Source organism: Bubalus bubalis, chromosome 1, assembly GCF_019923935.1.
Source record: "Bubalus bubalis isolate 160015118507 breed Murrah chromosome 1, NDDB_SH_1, whole genome shotgun sequence".
In the NCBI taxonomy this organism is placed as follows: Eukaryota; Metazoa; Chordata; class Mammalia; order Artiodactyla; family Bovidae; genus Bubalus; species Bubalus bubalis.
In genome coordinates, this window is record NC_059157.1 from 172,932,980 (window position 1) to 172,951,676 (window position 18,697).

Genomic DNA, 18,697 nt, shown 5'->3' on the forward strand with positions numbered 1-18,697 from the left:
TAGGTATGCAGTACAAGAGTAATACTCCAGTGTTTCTCTCGCTGCTTTAAGTTATTTTAAAGTAATTATTTTGTACACTGAAATCATCATTAATTGATGTAGAGAACAAAACTATTGCTGTTGACAAACATTTAAAATCCCTATTCTGTGAAAACAGGAATAACTACATTAGATTTAGCTCCTCTCCACTGTCTAACAGAGAAGGCAATGGCATCCCACTCCAGTACTCTTGCCTGGAAAATCCCATGGACGGAGGAGCCTGGTAGGCTGCAGTCCATAAGGTCGCTAAGAGTCGGACACAACTGAGCGACTTCACTTTCACTTTTCACTTTCATGCATTGGAGAAGGAAATGGCAACCCACTCCAGTGTTCTTGCCTGGAGAATCCCAGGGACGGGAGCCTGGTGGGCTGGTGTCTATGGGGTCGCACAGAGTCGGACACGACTGAAGTGACTTAGCAGCCACTGTCTAAAGGAAAATGCCACAAAGACAGAGGAGGAGGAAGGTTTCAAGCAATGAAGCAAATGGGAAGGATTAACTGTCTTGGCAAAGAGGAAGAAAGGCCTGCAGAAGGAAATACCAAAGAGTAGTAACAGTTTTGCCCTGCTGTGACCCCTTAGAGGTCTAAAGACCAAGAGCACCAAGTACTCAAGATGGAGATAAGGCAAAGAATTGAACATTGACAGGTAATGAAGCAAAGTGGGATACCCAGTTTGTATTCTCTCCCTCCCCCACCTACAGTGGGTAAAACTGTTTCCAGGAGCAGAAGCTTAATTCTCTGAAGAACATGAACTCAAACTCTGAGTTCAGGTTTAACAGGTACAATGCATCCAAAAGACTCATGTCAAGTTACAATACTGTCAATTTCTCAAAATACTGAGTATACACTGGAGGGAGTGGGGCAAGGGTAGAAGCAGAGACTTCTAGAAAGAACAAAAGATCACATACATAAAGAAGCCATAATCCATCAGATTTTGCAACAACTGCAGAAGGTAAATTATTCTAGAATTCTAAACCTAAGGATTAAACAGATAAAATAAGAAGTTCCTACTGGGAGGGAGACATGGGGTAAGGCAGCAGGGAAATGTTGGTTTTCATGATCTTTCAGCAGCTTTTTTAAAAACCTCATGTATACATCTTTATTTTCAAATAATTTTTTAATCAAAATTTCAGCAGTAAGTGTCCTTTAAAAACAGCAAGGGTTTTTAACTGGAGAATGTGGTTGACATTTCTGGGGCTCAATGGACTCCATGAAAAATGGTGTGTTTGTGCAAATGTCTATGACTCAGAACTCAACAATAAATTTGCAATCGTGACCTACCTCTCACCATTTCCACCCTGGTCTAAGCCACAATATTGTACTGAGGTTACTGGAGCAACCTTTTAATTAGTGTCTCTCTGCTTCTACCCTTGCCCCACTCCCTCCGATGTATACTCTAAAGTGACTGCATTGAAATCTTGAGTCAGATCAAGTCTTTTCAAAGACTTCCTAAGTCATTCAGACAAAAAGCCAAAGTCCTCACAATGGTCTATAAGACCTTACACAATCTCATCTATTTCCCTTCTCACTCTGCTCCGACCACACTGACCTCTGCTCTAATTCTTAGAATTTAACACATCAAGCATGCTCCTGTGGTTTTGGAGGACAAGCATCAGTTCAAAGGGAGTTAAAGGGACACAGAGGCTTTCTGATAACTGACTATCTTCATGTCTCACATGCTCTACATTCTAAACTTCCTTTCATATTTCCCCTGACCATCTCCACTGCAGTGCCTTAAAGCAGAGCCTCATTTCATGTCTAATATTCTAACTGGTCCTGAGTCCCTGTGATTCAGTGATGTGGCCATTGAGTTAAGATTGCAAGGTGTCACCAATGTAATTGGCTACTAATGAAAGTACTAAGTTGGATGCTTTACTGTTACAATTCAAAGTGTCTCAAACATTTGCTTTAAAAGGTTTAATTAGTAAATAATTCCAAAGACAGAATAGCCAACTTTGACAGCAAAAGAGCATATAGTTATTCTGCAACATCAAAAATCTAGCAAGGGTAGTTTCTAAGCAAGTAAAACTTAAATGTAACTAAACCTTTGTTATATCCAGGTTAAAAAACTTCAACTACATTCTCTTAGAACTATGAATACTTGGATCAAGGCACATTTTAAAGTTTCAAAGGCAAATGTTACACCTTTAAAAGATATGAGGGCAAGGCTGCTTGGTGAGAGCTTACCATGTAACTATGAATTGATTTTAGAGAATATTTTTTTTAATTTAATTTTATTTTTTAACTTTACAATATTGTATTGGTTTTGCCATATATCAACATGAATCCGCCACAGGTATATACGTGTTCCCTATCCTGAACCCTCCTCCCCCTTCCCTTCCTGTACCATCCCTCTGGGTCGTCCCAGTGCACCAGCCCCAAGCATCCAGTATCGTGCATTGAACCTGGACTGGCGACTTGTTTCATATATGATATTATACTGGTTATCAATAAACATCTTTACAAGACGTTTAAAACTATTCTATTTTCATGATGTTTGAGAAATTATACAATAAGTAAATCAAGTCACCCCAGGAATTTACTGGATTGTAGACACATTTTTAGCCTATGGTAATTTGGGAGTGTAAATGTCTCAGAACTTTCCAATGTTGCTTCTACTTGTTTATAGTATATAATGAAGATAAAAATTTTGACATGTCAGACGTTCTAACTACTCAAGGGCCTACAGATCCCTTGAGAGTAAAGCAAAGGCTAAAAGCTGCTTAGAATGGAATTTTTTTCCCCCTTGAAGCTAGGCACAATGTAACCAAGAAATTGGTTAAAAAACAAAACACAAAAAAATCTGGGAAAATGGGTCTTTAAGAAAGAGAAAGGCCTCTGAGGGCCTTAAAGTACTACACCCAAGTTACAGCAACACAGGAATCAGAAACTTGAGAGGCTGGGGGAAGACAGGGAAAGGGAAAAAGAAATTATTCACTAACATGAGTAACAAGCACATCAGTTTCAACCAAGATGCCAAGAGTCATAAATCCCTAGGGTCAGTGCATACGCAGAACGCCATCATCAGGATAGCCTCAAGGGCCTGAACCACTAGATTCAGTTTCTCTGGGTTTAGAGACTTTTACTAGACATATCTGTGGAGGAATCTAATTGGTGCCCCAGGTTTCTGCTTAGGAAAGGATGAAAAGTGAAAGTGTTAGTTGCTCAATCCTGTCTGACTCTTGCATGGACTGTAGCCCACCAGGCTTCTCTGTCCATGGAATTCTCCAGGCAAGAATACTGTAGTGGGTTGCCATTCCCTTCTCTAGGGGATCTTTCCAACCCAGGGATCAAACCCAGGTCTCCTGTACTACAGGAAGATTCTTTACTGTCTGAGCCACCAGGGAAGCCCCAAGGAAAGGATGGGTCATGAAAAAGCAATGGGATTTAAGACTGTGGTTGTTACACATACATGTTTGATTTTGACCTTTTGAGCATGTATGGATCAGGACACTTGCTTTTACTAGGCAAGGTAATTCATAAATGGACAAAGTCTATTCTGCTTGGGTCCACAATATTGATGTGTAGGCACACACATATATTTATATGTATGTACATATATACAATAGGTACTTTAGAAATATATTTGTTAACACTAAGCAAACCTATTTTGTTAAACAACTGCAGTGTTTAGCTTTGAAAGCAAATAGGTTAAAATATTTTGTTATCTCTGCTGCAGGTAACACTCCCTTGTAATTTCCTAATTAGGACATTAGTCAAATTAAGAAATACGTCTAAGAAAAAGACTCATTAAAATGTCAGAATTTTGCAATCACAAAAATGTAGCCTGTCTTTGAAATTCTAGGAAGTCTTACTGAAAATTGTTTTCTCTGATAATATATTTGTAGAGGTACTTACTCTGAAGCTTTAATGTTTGAGCAAGATACAAATTCTTGAAGAATGAAAGACATATTCTATATACGTGACAGAATAACTTATGAAAAGTCAGACAGATGTGAGATGGGGTTGAGAATAATGGTAATTGGTGGGGGTGGGTATCTGTATTGTTTCTCATGCAGGAAAAAAGTTAACAAGCTAGGCTTTTTCAAAATGCTAAAGCAAAATCAAAGCACTAATAATATTAAAAAAAAAGATGTTAACCAACAACTTAGATAAACATGGAAAAACAATGATATCAGGATTAAAATTCACTATAGAAGCAACATATACTGAGGGTATGAGATAGGTCTAGTAAAAATAACAACTCCCTCCCCCCCCATTATTGCTTTGTTTCTTTGCTCCCCCAGCAACAAATCTCAAAATTCCATTTACTGTCTAATTTCTCTCCCACTTCCATCAGATTTCCACTCCCAGCTCTGCCTTGAAAACTGCTAATCACAGTAACCAAAGGTCTCCACAACTGTTAAATTCAATAATTAAGAACTCTCAGATCTCATCGTAACGGACAATGACATAGGACAACTAATCAGCCACTCTTTCCTAATACTGTATATATTTGTTTCTTCATTTGACTTTCAGAGCACATTTTTGTGGTCTACTTTGCTGGTTCCTCTTGTTCTGATCCGTTTTGCTGAAATTTCCAGAGGTCCTCTCTTTCGCCCTATGTCTCTTAGTGACATCACGTAAGCTCATGTCACCATCTATATACCGTTAATTACTAAATGTGTGTTTCTAGTCCAGACCTCCTTTCTGGGCTCGCCTAATACACGCATCCTGTTCAAACTTATGTCTTAAACGGAACTATATACTTATCTTCCTCCACTCCAGCCCTATTCCATCTGCAATCTCGCCCATTTCAATTAACAATAATTTCTTACCCTTCAGGTACCCAAACTAAAAATCTTGCAGTTACTAATTTTTATTCACATGTCACATAGACTACAACCTTCTTTGAAGAACTGCTGCCCCTCATTTTGATTATTTCAACAGCCACATCACTTCCTCACCTCTGGCCTTGCCCTATGTATAGTCTACCCTGTGCATGGCGACCAGAGTCAGCCTTGAAAACTCCTGCAGTAACTCTTCCCATGTCAGGAAAAAAAGCCAAATGGCCTAATACGGCTCTATTACTTTGGCTATACTTACCCAAGGGCCTTTTCACTGCCTGGTCTACTTAAATAGTTAACTCTCTCCCCTCCAGGTCTTTGTTCAAAAGTCACCTTCTCAGTTAGGACTCCACCAAGACTCCCTACTTGGAGCTACAGTGTTCCCCCACCCTCATTATTCCCTTTTATCCTGCTCCATTTTTTCCTCAACCATGGCACCGAAACCTTTTAATTAATGATATAATTCACTTAGCATAACAATTCAATCCCCTCTTTTAGATAATTGTGGGCATTTTTCATATTACATTAAAACTGGACATGTGGTAGGCTCTTGAAATTAGCTGCAATATGGAATTGGGACTACACCAATGAACTTTCATTTTGTTACATTAAAATCCATTGCTTTATTTTATGTTCTGACTCCTTTACCTATGTATTACTCTATAACATCATGCACTGGTCATTTGAAAAACACTGGTTCACTAGATTATACAGGTCTTTCAAATGTTGATACATTTTATTATACAATATCTTAAAAATTACATTCCCTATCTATTCAAGATTTCAAAAGTTCCAATTAGTGTTTGAAATCTCAGATTTTATCACATGGCAACAAATGCTACCAGTGGTTTTCCTCGAAGCAACAGGCCCACTTCTTCCATTTTTTTTTGAGTATTTGCCAAATATTCAAGACTGAATAGTCACAGTTGAGTGGTTCTCATGAAAAAAGAGGCTAGTTCAGTTTGAGGCTGCAAAAATGGCAAAGTACTTTATTCATGTTTCCCATTTTCTCACGCAGAATATAAAATGAAGTTGTATACACAAGTGTCAAGATTTAAAACTAATTTTTACTGTTTCAAAAACATTCTTAAGTGAACCTGTGTTTTTAAAGTGCAAGTTGTAGTGACCACCAGCACAGTCTGGGGATGCTGCCTTGACGCATGCTAAGGCATCACTGCTTTTGCACCAGAGGTCCAAACATCAACCGTGAAAAGGCAATAATGTGTTAATATTTTTATGAGAAGAGCTTTAACATCTCAGACCACTAAAAGTTCTTGGGAACTCCCAGGGGTTCCTGACCTACAATGCTATACCACAATAATCTCCTTACAGGAATATAAGTTTCTTCAAGAATATTCTACATCAGGATAAGCAACTTACCTTAGTCTTACGATCTATTAGGCAGAATTAAAGAATGTTATTTTTAAGGAGAAAAAGTTGTAAAAATCATGAAAATTAAGGCTAAGCAAAAATGTAGACAAACTGTATATAAACCACATTAATTATACTTTTAAGTATTCTACTTCTGCCCAGATCGTACAAGGAAACAGGTGAAGTCATTTAACAAATATTATGACAAAATTTCTGCAGAAATAAGATATCTGACACCCACTGGAGATTCTTACTGAATAAATGAAAAAATAAATGGTTTAATAAATGGTTTAATAAATGACTGGGTTAATTCCAGGATATAAAAACAAACAATCTTAGATAGCCTGAGATTGCCCACTGTATGTTTTAAGGTCTCACTGTCACAGGAGCTACACAGGAAAAAAATTCATCCACCTAAGTTGGGAGATTTATTCCTCCCATTTGAGGCACTCGCTCTCTCAAATAGAAAAAACCCCCGAACTGCCACACAAGTAAACAATGTAGATCTACCAAAGAATGTAAAAACATACTGCTTAAATCTTCATACACAAACACTGTTATTAAAAGTATAGCTAAAATAAAATTGTATTTACATCCTTTTTGCAGGCTGTCATGAGCGGCCTCCGTTAATACAATCAACCTAACCGATGACCTAACTCTGAATATTAACCCTGACAAAAACTTAATGGGACCAAAGGGTGTGTTAAAGAAAGCACGAGTTACACATGTGAGGCTGTCACTCAGACCCAAGGTCCAGTGCTGCTGCTGCTGCTAAGTCACGTCAGTCGTGTCCGACTCTGTGCGACCCCATAGACGGCAGCCCACCAGGCTCCCATCCCTGGGATTCTCCAGGCAAGAACACTGGAGTGCGTTGCCACTGCCTTCTCCAGTGCTAGAATGTTTCAAAATTTTCTGATTTAATAATATCACTACAAGGCTCCTAAAAATCTGAGATGTAAACACATATTAGAATAAATATTATAATCATCAAGAAAACAATTCAAAGGCTCTATCTTAAAATGATTTTTGTCTAATGATTAAATGTGACTGTGAAAGGTTTTTGGTTCTTGCACAACAGCTAATAAAAAGAATTCCTTTTCTCTATCTGGTTATTATTAAAGTAAAAAATAAATTTCCCTAACTCTTAATTTACATAATTCTATCATGATAAAAAAAATGAAATCTAGTTTTCTATAAAGAACATCCAAGAAATGATTGCCTAAATACACAACTTGAGATATACTGTGTGTGTGTGCATGCTCAGGTGTGTCCAACTCTTTGCCACCCTAGGGACCACTAGGCTCCTCTGTTCACGGGATTCTCCAGCTAAGAATCCTGGAGAAGGCTGCCATTTCCTTCTCCAGGGGATCATCCCGACCCAGGGATGGAACATGTTTCCTGCAATGGCAGGCAGATTATTTACCAGGTGAACCATCCAGACATCTTCAACCAAGAACAATGTTACCCACAAGTCAATTTGCATTTCTACAATGCTTAGCATACAGATTTTCAGAACATTCCACAGCACTGATTTCATTTAAGACAGAGCTGGAAGGTTCCTTAGAGATTATTTACCTTTCACTCAACATGTATGAAAAGTTGTTTGATGTTGGATAAGCACATTTTTTATACCTTGGTATTTCCCCACTGGAGAAGGCAATGGTACCCCACTCCAGTCCTCTTCCTGGAAAATTCCATGGACGGAGGAGCCTGGTAGGCTACAGTCCATGGGGTCGCTAAGAGTCAGACACGGCTGAGCGACTTCACTTTCACTTTTCACTTTCATGCATTGGAGAAGGAAATGGCAACCCACTCCAGTGTTCTTGCCTGGAGAATCCCAGGGACGGGGGAGCCTGGTAGGCTACCGTCTATGGGGTCACACAGAGTCGGACATGACTGAAGTGACTTTGCATAGCATTTCCCCATATTTTGAAGGAGCTAAGTCAGATGATCTTTGCCATCCTTCCTAGTTCTAATGTTTCTCTAAGAAAGATAAGCCAAATTTTACTGAAATAACTTATGCAACTACATATAAACATATAATGGAGACAGGATGCAAAGGAAGAATTTATATCTATCTTATGTCAGGTACTATAAACAAATACTTCATTTAAAACTCTAAATAACCGCACATGCTAAGTTCTTTTTTGGGGGCTATTGAAAAGTCAAAGTTGCTTAGTCGTGTCCGACTCTTTGTGACCCCCATGGACTATACAGATCATGGAATTCTCCAGGCCAAAATACTGGAGTATGGACAGGTAGAGGGGCTCCCAAACTGGGAAGTTAGTGCAATCAAGCTAACATTGCAAATAAATATGCCCTATTTTTAACAAGGCTTCCCAGGTGACTCGGTGGTTAAGACTCTGCCTGACAAGGCAGGAGATAGGGGTCAATCCCTGGGTGGGGAAAATCCCCTTGAGGAAGAAATGGCAACCCACTCCGGTATTCTTGCCTGGAAAATCCCATGAACAGAGGAGCCTGGAGGGCTACAGTCCATAGGTTCACAACGAGTCGGATGTGACTGAGCACATTTTAAACAAAACTTGACAATATGTAGAGCAATAAAAATTTTAGGACCTAGAACAGGGCCTTAGAAACCATCTCAACGTCCTCATTTTAGAGATGAAGCAACTGAGATCAAAGAGTTTGTCCATTTCTCACTCAGATTAAAATAGTGGCCAGAAGTAGATGTGTCTAACTTTCATGAATTACCTTATGATCTAATTACAGAAGGGAACCCGATTATTTGCACAACAAGACATCTTTACAAGAATACCTACATGGCTAATGGGTTTAAAAATGATTTAATTTGCCAAGATTATTGGTAAACATATAATATAGAAAGCAAACCCTGCCAAAACTTAGTCTCACAAACTAAATGAAAACTACTTTAATCTCACAACAGTGCCTGGTCCACAAGTGGTGTACACTGTTGAGTTAATGTGCTAAGCTAAGGAAAGCATGGTCATCACTGGCCATACAGTCCACACGTCTAACTCCAACGAAGCCACTGTGAACAGAACCGCGTATGTATTAGTTTCATATTCTTAAAGTAGCTGATTTAGAAACAAACTGCATGCTTTGAGGGGATGCGACTTTATATGGTCACAAAGGCAGAAAAGAACCTCAGCATAATTCGTCGTATCCATTTTTGATAAGACTATGACCCTGCAAAAAAGAAGTAACTCCTAAATTTAAAATTGCTATGCCTCTCCAAATTTGGAAAAAACAACCTAAAAAAGGAGACTAAATTGGCTGTACAAAAAATCTGTAGCACTCAGGCTGGCAAACAAGGAACTAAGACTTTTAATCTTAACCTTGTACAAACAGTAACTATTGTCAAAGCTTCTGACCTCTCCCCTACCCCCACTTTTCTTCTTTAAGCGGCCGAAAAGCAGTGGATGTGCAAAAGGGTTGATTTTCATGAAAAGAATCTGACCCCGGACGCACTGTCGCTTTGAGACAGCACCTCGCAACCTGGAAAAGCTCAGGAAGGAAATTTTCTGAGCTCGAAACATACAGCTACTGCGAGCAACCGAACCCCAAAGCTTTCCCGCTAGAGCCGGAAGCCCCAGGACGACTCACCGGGACTGACTAGGGCCCGGAAATCAGCCGCGCGAGGTCCGAGGAGGGGCGTGAGCTACGTGAGGCCCCGCCGCAGCCCGCGCGCCAGGGAGGGAAGAAGGAGGAGGTGCGGCGCCCATTTTGTCCTCGGCCTCCGCACTTTCCGCCCCCGACCAGGCCGGGCAACCTACGTGAGGCCTGCAGCTGCTGTCCTCCCGCGGCCGCGCATCCCCGACGCCCGCTAGGCCGCGGCGCGTGGACTGGGCCTACGTGGACCCCAGCGCCGCAAGCCACTCCCTAGGCCTCGCTCTGGCTCCACGGGCCCAAAGCCTGACGTCCAGCCGGCTTCGCCCTCCCACCCTCCCCGCCTGGGCCTCAGCAATCTGGGCTTCTTCGGCTCCCAGCTCCAGTTCCCTCACCCCTGCGCTTCCGGGCCGCATCCCCCTCACCCTTTTAGCCTGCGTCTCAGGCCACGGCCCTCGGCCTCAGCCCGGAGCCCTCAGCCACAGTCCGCAAGCCCCGGCTGCAACGTACCCTCCAGCAAACAGATGCACCAGCGTGTCCCTCTGGCTCATTCTCTCTCCCGCATGTCCTCCGGGCGCTGAGGCGGGACGCGGATCCGGCCGCCCGCGAAGGCCGCAGCTTCCGCCCCGGCCTGGAGCAGCACGGCGCCCCAGTGACGGCGAGGGGGGCTGACGGAGACGCGGCTGCAGAAGGAGCCGGCGCGGCCCTCCCCGTAGCACTGCAGCCGGGCCGCCTCCCGCTCCCGCTCAACGCTCACCACCTGCGCTAGAGGGCAGCGCGGCGGCAGCGAAGTGGGAATGAATATTCCGACCACCGCCCCCTCGACATAAACAGAAGCTACCATTGGTCCGTGCTGCATAACGTCACGCAGCCGGCATGCCTATTTCACGTGATCGCTAAGGCGTTTCTCAATGAAAGGGGCCGGGAGGCGGGGCCAGAGCGCGTGCACAGAGGGTAGTAGGTCACGGTGTCCTCGCACCTCGAGCGTTTGTCAGGAGGGCTGCGCCCGGCGCGGTGTCGACCCGAGCAGCCTAGCGGATCCGAGCTCCTCGATCCCCGGCTCCCGGTCTGGGTTCCTGGTATGCAAGCGGAGTGGGGGTGCGAGCCGGCCCAATCTCTGATTTGATTTAAGGACTGCTTGTTGTTGTTGTTTTTTTTTTTTTTTAGAGCTGTTTTACATTCACAACAAAATTGAAACGAAGGTACAGAAAATTTCCATTTGCCTCCTGCTTGATTTGCGTTTTAATAATTGGATCTATGACCCAGCATTTCCGCTTCCTGTTATCTGTTGATATCTCAGTTGTGGCATCATGCGTGGAATCAGTCGTGTCCGACTCTTTACAGCCTCAGGGACTGTAGCCTGCCAGGCTCCTCTGTCCTTGGAGTCTTTTTTCAAGTCAGGAATACTGAAGACGGTTGCCTTTTCCTACTCCAACTGATACCTCAGAGTAGCACTCAAAAGAATCCAAGAATGAAAGAACAAACAAAAACAAAAGGAAACAATCCAAGAAAAGGCTCGAACAAAGATACTACTACAGGATCACAAACAACAGTACTGTATTTACAAATAGTGCTTCTAATAGTGGAAAACTGATCAGTAGGAGAATGGAGAAATGAGTCACAGAATATTCCTACTGCGGAGTATTATGCAGTTGTAACAAAGGGTGCGGTAGATCAATGTGGAAAAAAATCTCCAAGGTGTAGTAACTAAAACAGGCAAATAGAATTAAAACACTAAGGTTTATTTTAGAAAGAAGAAAGAAAACCATTATTTACTAATTTTTCTAACTAGGCAACTGTTTCTTATATGTATACGTAAGAAGGTCAAAGACTGAGGGAAAGAAAATGTTTTATCCCTATAGAATATGATGATTAAATATTTAAAAATTTTCCTAATTAGTAGTTATTTCTGAGGTGCAGAATATAACATAACACTGAAACTATTTGTCGCTCACAGTAAATAAATGTTGATCTTTTCCACCTCTTGGCAGCTTCCATTTCACCTTCAAGGCCCTCACCACACGTTCCCACCCTTTCAAGGTCACTTCATGAAGTCCTCCCTGATTCCCTCAGCTCTCTATGCTCTTTACCTGCTCCTAAACTTCCACAAAATGTATGTACAGATTGCACGTCACTGTCAAGAGTTCATGCACTTCACAGTAAATGCTCATCTGTAAAATGGGCATAGGAGTACCTATCTCACAAGGCAGTAATGAGGACTGAACACCTTAAGATTCTGTAAAACGCTGTAACAGTCTGTGTGAGTGCTACCTGTAATAATAAGTAGTAGTATTTTACTGTGTTGTATTCGTAATAACAAAAATGATGGCAGCTGATATTTCTTGAATACTTACTAATATGCCAGGCTCTGATCTAAATCCTTTACAGCATTCTCTTGCTAAACTCACAAGTACCCTGCGAGGTCAGTGATCTTAACCCCCACTTTTTCCATGAGGAGACTGAGATATAGAATAATTGACTTGCCCAAGATTCTCTCTTTCACCCAAAAAGAGTTTGGGTTTGAATCATCCAGCAGAGTCTCTCTGATCTCAGTGCTTCAGTTGGTAAAGTAATAGCTGCACATCAGAGAGGGAAATTTTGAAACAAAACAAAACTCCTAGAGAAGTAGAAATAAAAATTGACACCCTGGCCATACTTCCCTGAAACCTTTGTGTTAACTTTTGGTGGTGGTGTTGTGGGTAGGTGGGTAGATCTTTTTTTTTTTTAATATACCAGTTTTATTGAGGTATCATAAACATGAGATAAAATTCACCTGTTTAAAGTATGGTGAGTAGTTTTTAGTATATTCTGATGATTGCACAACCATCAGTTCAGTTCAGTCCAGTTGCTCAGTCGTGTCTGACTCTTTGTGACCCCATGAACTGCAGCACGCCAGGCCTCCCTGTCCATCACCAACTCCTGGAGTCCACCCAAACCCATGTCCATTGAGTCGGAGATGCCATCCAACCATCTCATCCTCTGTCGTCCCCTTCTCCTGCCCTCAATCATTCCCAGCATCATTCCCAGCATCCATCACCACTACCTAATTCTAGAACATTTTCCTTATCCTGAAAGAACATTTCCTCACTCTCATACTTGTTATCAATTACTCCCATTCTCTTCTCTTTCTATCTTCTGCCAACCACTACTTTCTATCTCTCTGGATTTGTCTAATCTGGACGTTTCACATAAATAGAATTATACAGTATGTGTCCTTTTGTGTCTAGGTTCTTTCACTAAGCATAATGTTTTCAAGGTTTATTCACGTTTTAGCACTTATCAGTACTTCATTCAGAGAAGGCAATGACAACCCACTCCAGTATTCTTGCCTGGAAAATCCCATGGATTTAGGAGCCTGGTAGGCTGTAGTCCATGGGGTTGCTGAGAGTCGGATACAACTGAGTGACTTCACTTTCACTTTTCACTTTCATGCATTGGAGAAGGAAATGGCAACCCACTCCAGTGTTCTTGCCTGGAGAATCCCGGGCATGGGGGAGCCTGATGGGCGGCCGTCTATGGGGTCGCACAGAGTCGGACACGACTGAAGCGGCTTAGCAGCAGCAGCAGCAGCAGCAGTACTTCATTCCCTTTTATGATAGGATAGCAGTCCATCGTATGACTGTACTACATTTTGTTTATTCTCAATTGACGCCATTTGGATTGTTTCCACTTTTTGGCTATCATGGATAATCCTGCTATGAATATTTGTGTACAAGTTTTGGCATGCATGTATGTTTTCAGTTCTCCTGGGAATATACTTGGGAATGGCATTGCTGGGTCATATGATAGCTTGATGTTTAATGCTTTCAATAACTGCCAGACTGTTTTCCAAAGTGACTGCATCAATTTATGATGCATTTTCTTTAAGACAATAACTGTGGCTCCATGTTTTTCGCATAGTGAGTACTGTGGCGATTACATTTAATGAAGGTTCTGAAGCTGGGAAGGAGGGAGCCTGAGTTCTTAGGTGCAGTAAATTATTCCGACAAGAGCAATAGCAGTTCATAATGTGACTGTTTCCTTTGGATCCTCCTTCAGATGCCATCATGGAAGGAGACTCTGTCCCCTGCACATTCTGACTAGTGGCCCTGGGGGCCAGCCACTGGGGTGTGGTTGCTGAGGCTGTCATTCCTGCAGGGATTCTGGGGTTGCATTGGCTGTCCTGTTTCTTGAGTTTCTACTGCCCTGTGTCATCTGCCCACTCTTTTATAACTTTCCTTCCTCATTCCTATTTTCTAATGTCTTCAAGTGCTTCACACAGGACCAGCACAAAGAAGAGGTTACTTGAGCCCTTGCCCCTTAAACAAGTTTCCAGGTACTTTCCAGAATATTAAAGTAGGGTGGGTGGGGCAGAGGCCTTGCTTTGTTGTCAGGTATACCTGTACCTCTTTCAGATCCCCATTCTTACTGAGGGATTTTCTGGGAGCTGTAGTTTTAAACTGAATGTAGAAAGAGAAGCTGATGGGGAAAGCATGGCCACATCTGGTTGCTTGGCTCAAAACAAAGAAGCTCATTGTGAAGTGGAGGAGACTGCTTCTCTGTTTTCTGATTGGTACTGAGCTCAAATTTTCATTGCTAAAGGCTGAGAAGTTCTGAGTACCTATTTGTTGGGAAGTGGAGCACAGATGGGCCAGTGATACCATTTCCCTCCCCCACTTTGCCTCAATTGGTCTTGTAGATACAGAAAATTCATACAGGTTCCAAACCTTAGATTGGTAACATTAGTTTTAAATATTTGAGTGGATTTAAAAAAAAAAAAAAAGGTTTGTGTCTTCTTAGCTTTTAATGGGAGGTTTGGAGAGATTGTTTTATATTCTCTTAGCCAGATGCCATTAAAATTGTTTTCCTTATGTTGCTTCTAATAAAAAGTAATAAATTCAAACAATACAGAGGTGCATGAGTTAGAAATTAAAACCCTCACCTCAACAACCTCCCTTCCTAAATCCTGCTCCTCAGAGGACATCATTGGCAAGTGTTGGTTAAGCACCCTTCTGGGTACTTAATGCCATGATAGTAATCATCTCAAAGAGCTTCAAGTGTGTGCAGAGCTCACCAAGTACCAGGCACTGTTGGAAGCACTTTTCATGTATTTAACTTCAGAACCTAATGAAGGACATACTACAGATGAGCAGACCGATTTACAGAGGGGTTAGAGGATTTGTCAAGGTGGCTCAGCTAACACATAGCCGAGCTTGGATGGAAACCTAAGGACTCTGGCTTCAGAGTATATATGTGCGTGCATGCTTAGCGTTGTGTCCGACTCTTTGTGACCCCACAGACTGTAACCCGCCAGGCGGCTTTGTCCATGGGATTCTCCAGGCAAGAATACTGGAGTGGATAGCCATTCCCTTCTCCATGGGATCGTCCCAACCCAGGGATTGAACCTGGGTCTCCCACATTGCAGGCAGATTCTTTACTGTCTGAGCCATCAACGAAGCCCCTTACAGTCTGTACTCTCATCCTCTATTCCACACCATCTCAGTTGTTCAGTGGTTGATTGAGAATACTAGCAATAATTTCAAAAAGAAGTGGAGGGGGATAACCTTTGAAGGAACTTAAGGAGATGTGATGTCAAGAGGATGAAATGTACACTTATACTGAACCCTAGATGGGGTCATGAGGGCAGCTGCTCATGCAGGTTTCAGGTCCCATTGAGCCACCTCTCCCATCAGCAACATCACTTACTCTGTGTCACATTTCTATTCGGTCATGGTTAAAGGCTCTCCTTAGTTACACAGGTGATAAGCAGAGCTAGCACTGAAAATAGATAAGGAGGTGGTAGAAATGGACTTCCCCAGAAGGATTCAGTTAGCTTGTTGGAAACACTGTCGTCCAGAGAGTATTTTAGGAATGTGTCCCAGGAGGATTGGAGAAAAATCCCACAAAACAGAAAATGACTTTTTCTATCCTGCAAGACAGGAGTTTTAAGAGGGTAGTGAGACCTTGCAGAGAAATCCAGAGATTTTCTTAAGATAAGGGTGTATAATACACTTCATATGGACAATGCCTGGAACCTGTGGTAATACAGAAGTTGTGCCCTGCCTGATGAGTGATCAACTAATAGCTCTGCTAGTAATTGATTTATTTTTCTTCAATAAAGTTGCATAAACCAAAAAAAAAAAAAAAAAGAAACCATCTAGGGAATTTCCATTGGATGGGAATTCCATTTGGAAATTTTTCATTTCCATTGGGAAATTCCATTGGAATTTCCACTGGATGGATCAGCATCCAGTGGTTAAGGTTCTGTGCTCTCACTGCTGAGGGCCCAGAGTTGACCCTTGGTCAGGAACTAAGATTCACAAGACAAAAACAAGAAACCATCTAAGCATCCTTGCTTTGAAACCCCACTTGCTTGTTGGCATTTGAATATTGCTTTTAACATTTTCTTGTTGTTTAGTTGCTAAGTCGTGTCCAACTCTTCCCAAACCCATGGACTGCAGCATACAAGGCTCCTCTGTTCTTCATTATCTCTGTGCTGTGCAAATCACTTCCATTGTGTTTGACTCTGTGACACTATGGACTGTAGCCCACCGGGCTCCTCTGCCCATGGCGATGCTCCAGGCAGGGATACTAGAGTGGGTTGCCATGCCCTCCTCCAGAGGATCTTCCAGACCCAGGGATCGAATCTGCATTTCTTATGACTCCTGCATTGGCAGAAGAGTCTTTGACACTAGCCCCACCTGGGAAGGCCTCTTACCCTCTGCCACCCTGTTCTCCTCCTGCCTTCAATCTTGCTCAGAATCAGGGCCTTTTCTAATGAGTCAGCTCTCCACATCAGGCAGCCAAAATATTGGAGCTTCGACTTCAGCATCAGTACTTCCAATGAATATTCAGGTTTGATTTCCTTTAGGATAGACTGGGTAGACCTCCTTACTGTCCAAAGGACGCTCAAGAGTCTTCTCCAGGGCTTCTGTTATGGCTCAGATGGTAAAGATCTTCTCCAGCACCACAATTCGTTGCTTTGTTTTTGTCTCAAAGGAAAGATCAGCATGTAGTTTTACAATGTCTCGATTCTAATAAAAGTCAAAACATAGGAACATTCTCATAAATAAGTAATCTTTGGTTGAGCCTGTTAGCCATTGAAAGGACATCTTACATCTTTGCCTTATTTTCAAGCTTTAAGTAAATTTTCTTTACCATTGTTTGAGAAATACATCACAATTGTGGAGAATAATCTTGGGTTGTAAGGGAAAAACTGTGTCCCGAATCTGTGTGCTTGAGAATTTCTTAGGTAGAGCACACCTGGTGATGCTCCTGCAGGTACAGTTGATCGTTGTAAATAAACCACATGTTTTGTGCACCGTGTGGCCTCAACTGTTCTACCCAGGGCCAGGGACGAATGGGCAGACACCCAACAACAAAGAAGGCATCACTTACTCTCCCAATGTGGTGGCTTTTGTGGATTGTCCTGGAATGTGGCAGTCCACAGCTCTGCTGTGCTTCTTGACCTTGGGGCTGCCAAGGTAAATGGGTTGGGATGGGTGGTCAAAGAGTTTATGGCCTCATTATGTCTCGTGAGGTGTCACCAAGCAAATACTGTGACACCCTAAAACCTTCGCAAAGATCCATATAATCACAAAGTTTTTTTGTTTCTAATATTACAATATCATTTTTGTTTCTATCCTTTCCTATGAGCATAGCATCCCTTGGAGGGGAACAATGGGCACAAGCCAACTAGGAGCCTCCCTCAGGCTGTCATATGTAGGTAAAGTCACACACACTTAGATTTACTTTGGTATATGGCTACCATCACTCATATCTCACATATCCAGAACAGACACTTTAAAGGATGCTAGACACCTTCTTGCCTGGAGAATCCCTGGGATGGGGGAGCCTGGTGGGCTGCCATCTATTGGGTCGCACAGAGTCAGACACGACTGAAGTGACTTAGCAGCAGCAGCAGACACCTTCAGGAAGCCTTCTGAATCTCTCCAGGCTTTGCTGGAAGCCTCGTTTCCTCTCCTCAACAGAGTGAAGACCAGGGATTGAGACACTTTCTGATGCAAAAGGTCATATAGTAAATACTTTGGAATCTGTGTGTCATGTGATCTCTGTTACAACTACCTGACTTTGGCGTGAAAGTAGCGACAGAATATGTAAACAAACACCTGTGACCGTGGTCCAGTCAGTTACAAGAGCTGAATTGGGCCCATGATCAATGTTTCCTCAACCCTTGCTCTGGATCATAGCAGGCTTCCTATTAGGAAAATCCCTCTTATGTTTGCACGGCCCTGACACACCACTTCTACACACTGTACCTACAACCTCAAAGTGAAATAAACCATTGATTTGCTTTTCCCACCATTTGTGTGAGCGTCATCGTTTACATACAATGAGTACAACCATCCCCTCCCGCAGGCAGCAGCTAGGGGACTGCACAGAAAAATAGCTCCTTAAAAGTGAGCAAGGGGAATGTGAAGGCTGGGAGACAGTGTGTTGCTGCAGGAGATAGAGCCTTAGAGCTTCTAGTTTTAGGTCAACTCATCAGAAAGAGTCAGATACCACAGCTGGGTTTTTTTAAATTATTATTATTATTTTATTTTATTTTTTAACTTTACAATATTGTATTGGTTTTGCCATATATCAACATGAATATACCACAGCTGTTGACCAGTCGCCCAGTTGTGTCTGACTCTGCGACCCCATGGACTGCAGCATGCCAGGCTTTCCTGTCCTTCACTACCTCCCAGAGTTTCAAACTCATGTCCATTGAGTTGATGATGCCATCTAGCCATCTTATGCTCTATTGCCCCCTTCTCCTTGTGCCCTCTATCTTGCCCAGCATCAGGATCTTTTCCAATGAGTCCCCTATTCACATCAGATGGCCAAAGTTTTGGAGCTTTAGTGTCAGCATCAGCCCTTCCAATGAATATTCAGAGCTGTTTCCTTTAGGATTGTCTGGTTTAATCTCC

At 42.3% G+C, this 18,697-nt stretch overlaps 1 protein-coding gene and 1 long non-coding RNA gene across 3 annotated transcripts in view; one reads left to right on the top strand and one right to left on the bottom strand.

Annotated features, from left to right (window-relative positions):
• Positions 1-10,542, bottom strand: part of SLC25A36 (solute carrier family 25 member 36) — a 36,395-nt gene extending 25,853 nt beyond the window's left edge. Inside the window, exon 1 of one of the 2 annotated variants that reach the window (XM_025290902.3) lies at positions 10,296-10,542. In XM_025290902.3, the coding sequence (XP_025146687.1) occupies positions 10,296-10,336 (41 nt within the window). In that variant the 5' untranslated portion in view covers positions 10,337-10,542. The remainder of the gene's footprint in view (positions 1-10,295) is intronic. The other variant, XM_006078047.4, reaches the window with a different exon arrangement.
• A 19-nt stretch (positions 10,543-10,561) lies between these two features.
• LOC123334678 lies at positions 10,562-11,765 on the top strand. Its single transcript, XR_006552721.1, has 2 exons — positions 10,562-10,864; positions 10,953-11,765. It is a non-coding gene; the product is annotated as an uncharacterized LOC123334678 (long non-coding RNA).
• The last annotated feature ends 6,932 nt before the right edge of the window (positions 11,766-18,697 follow it).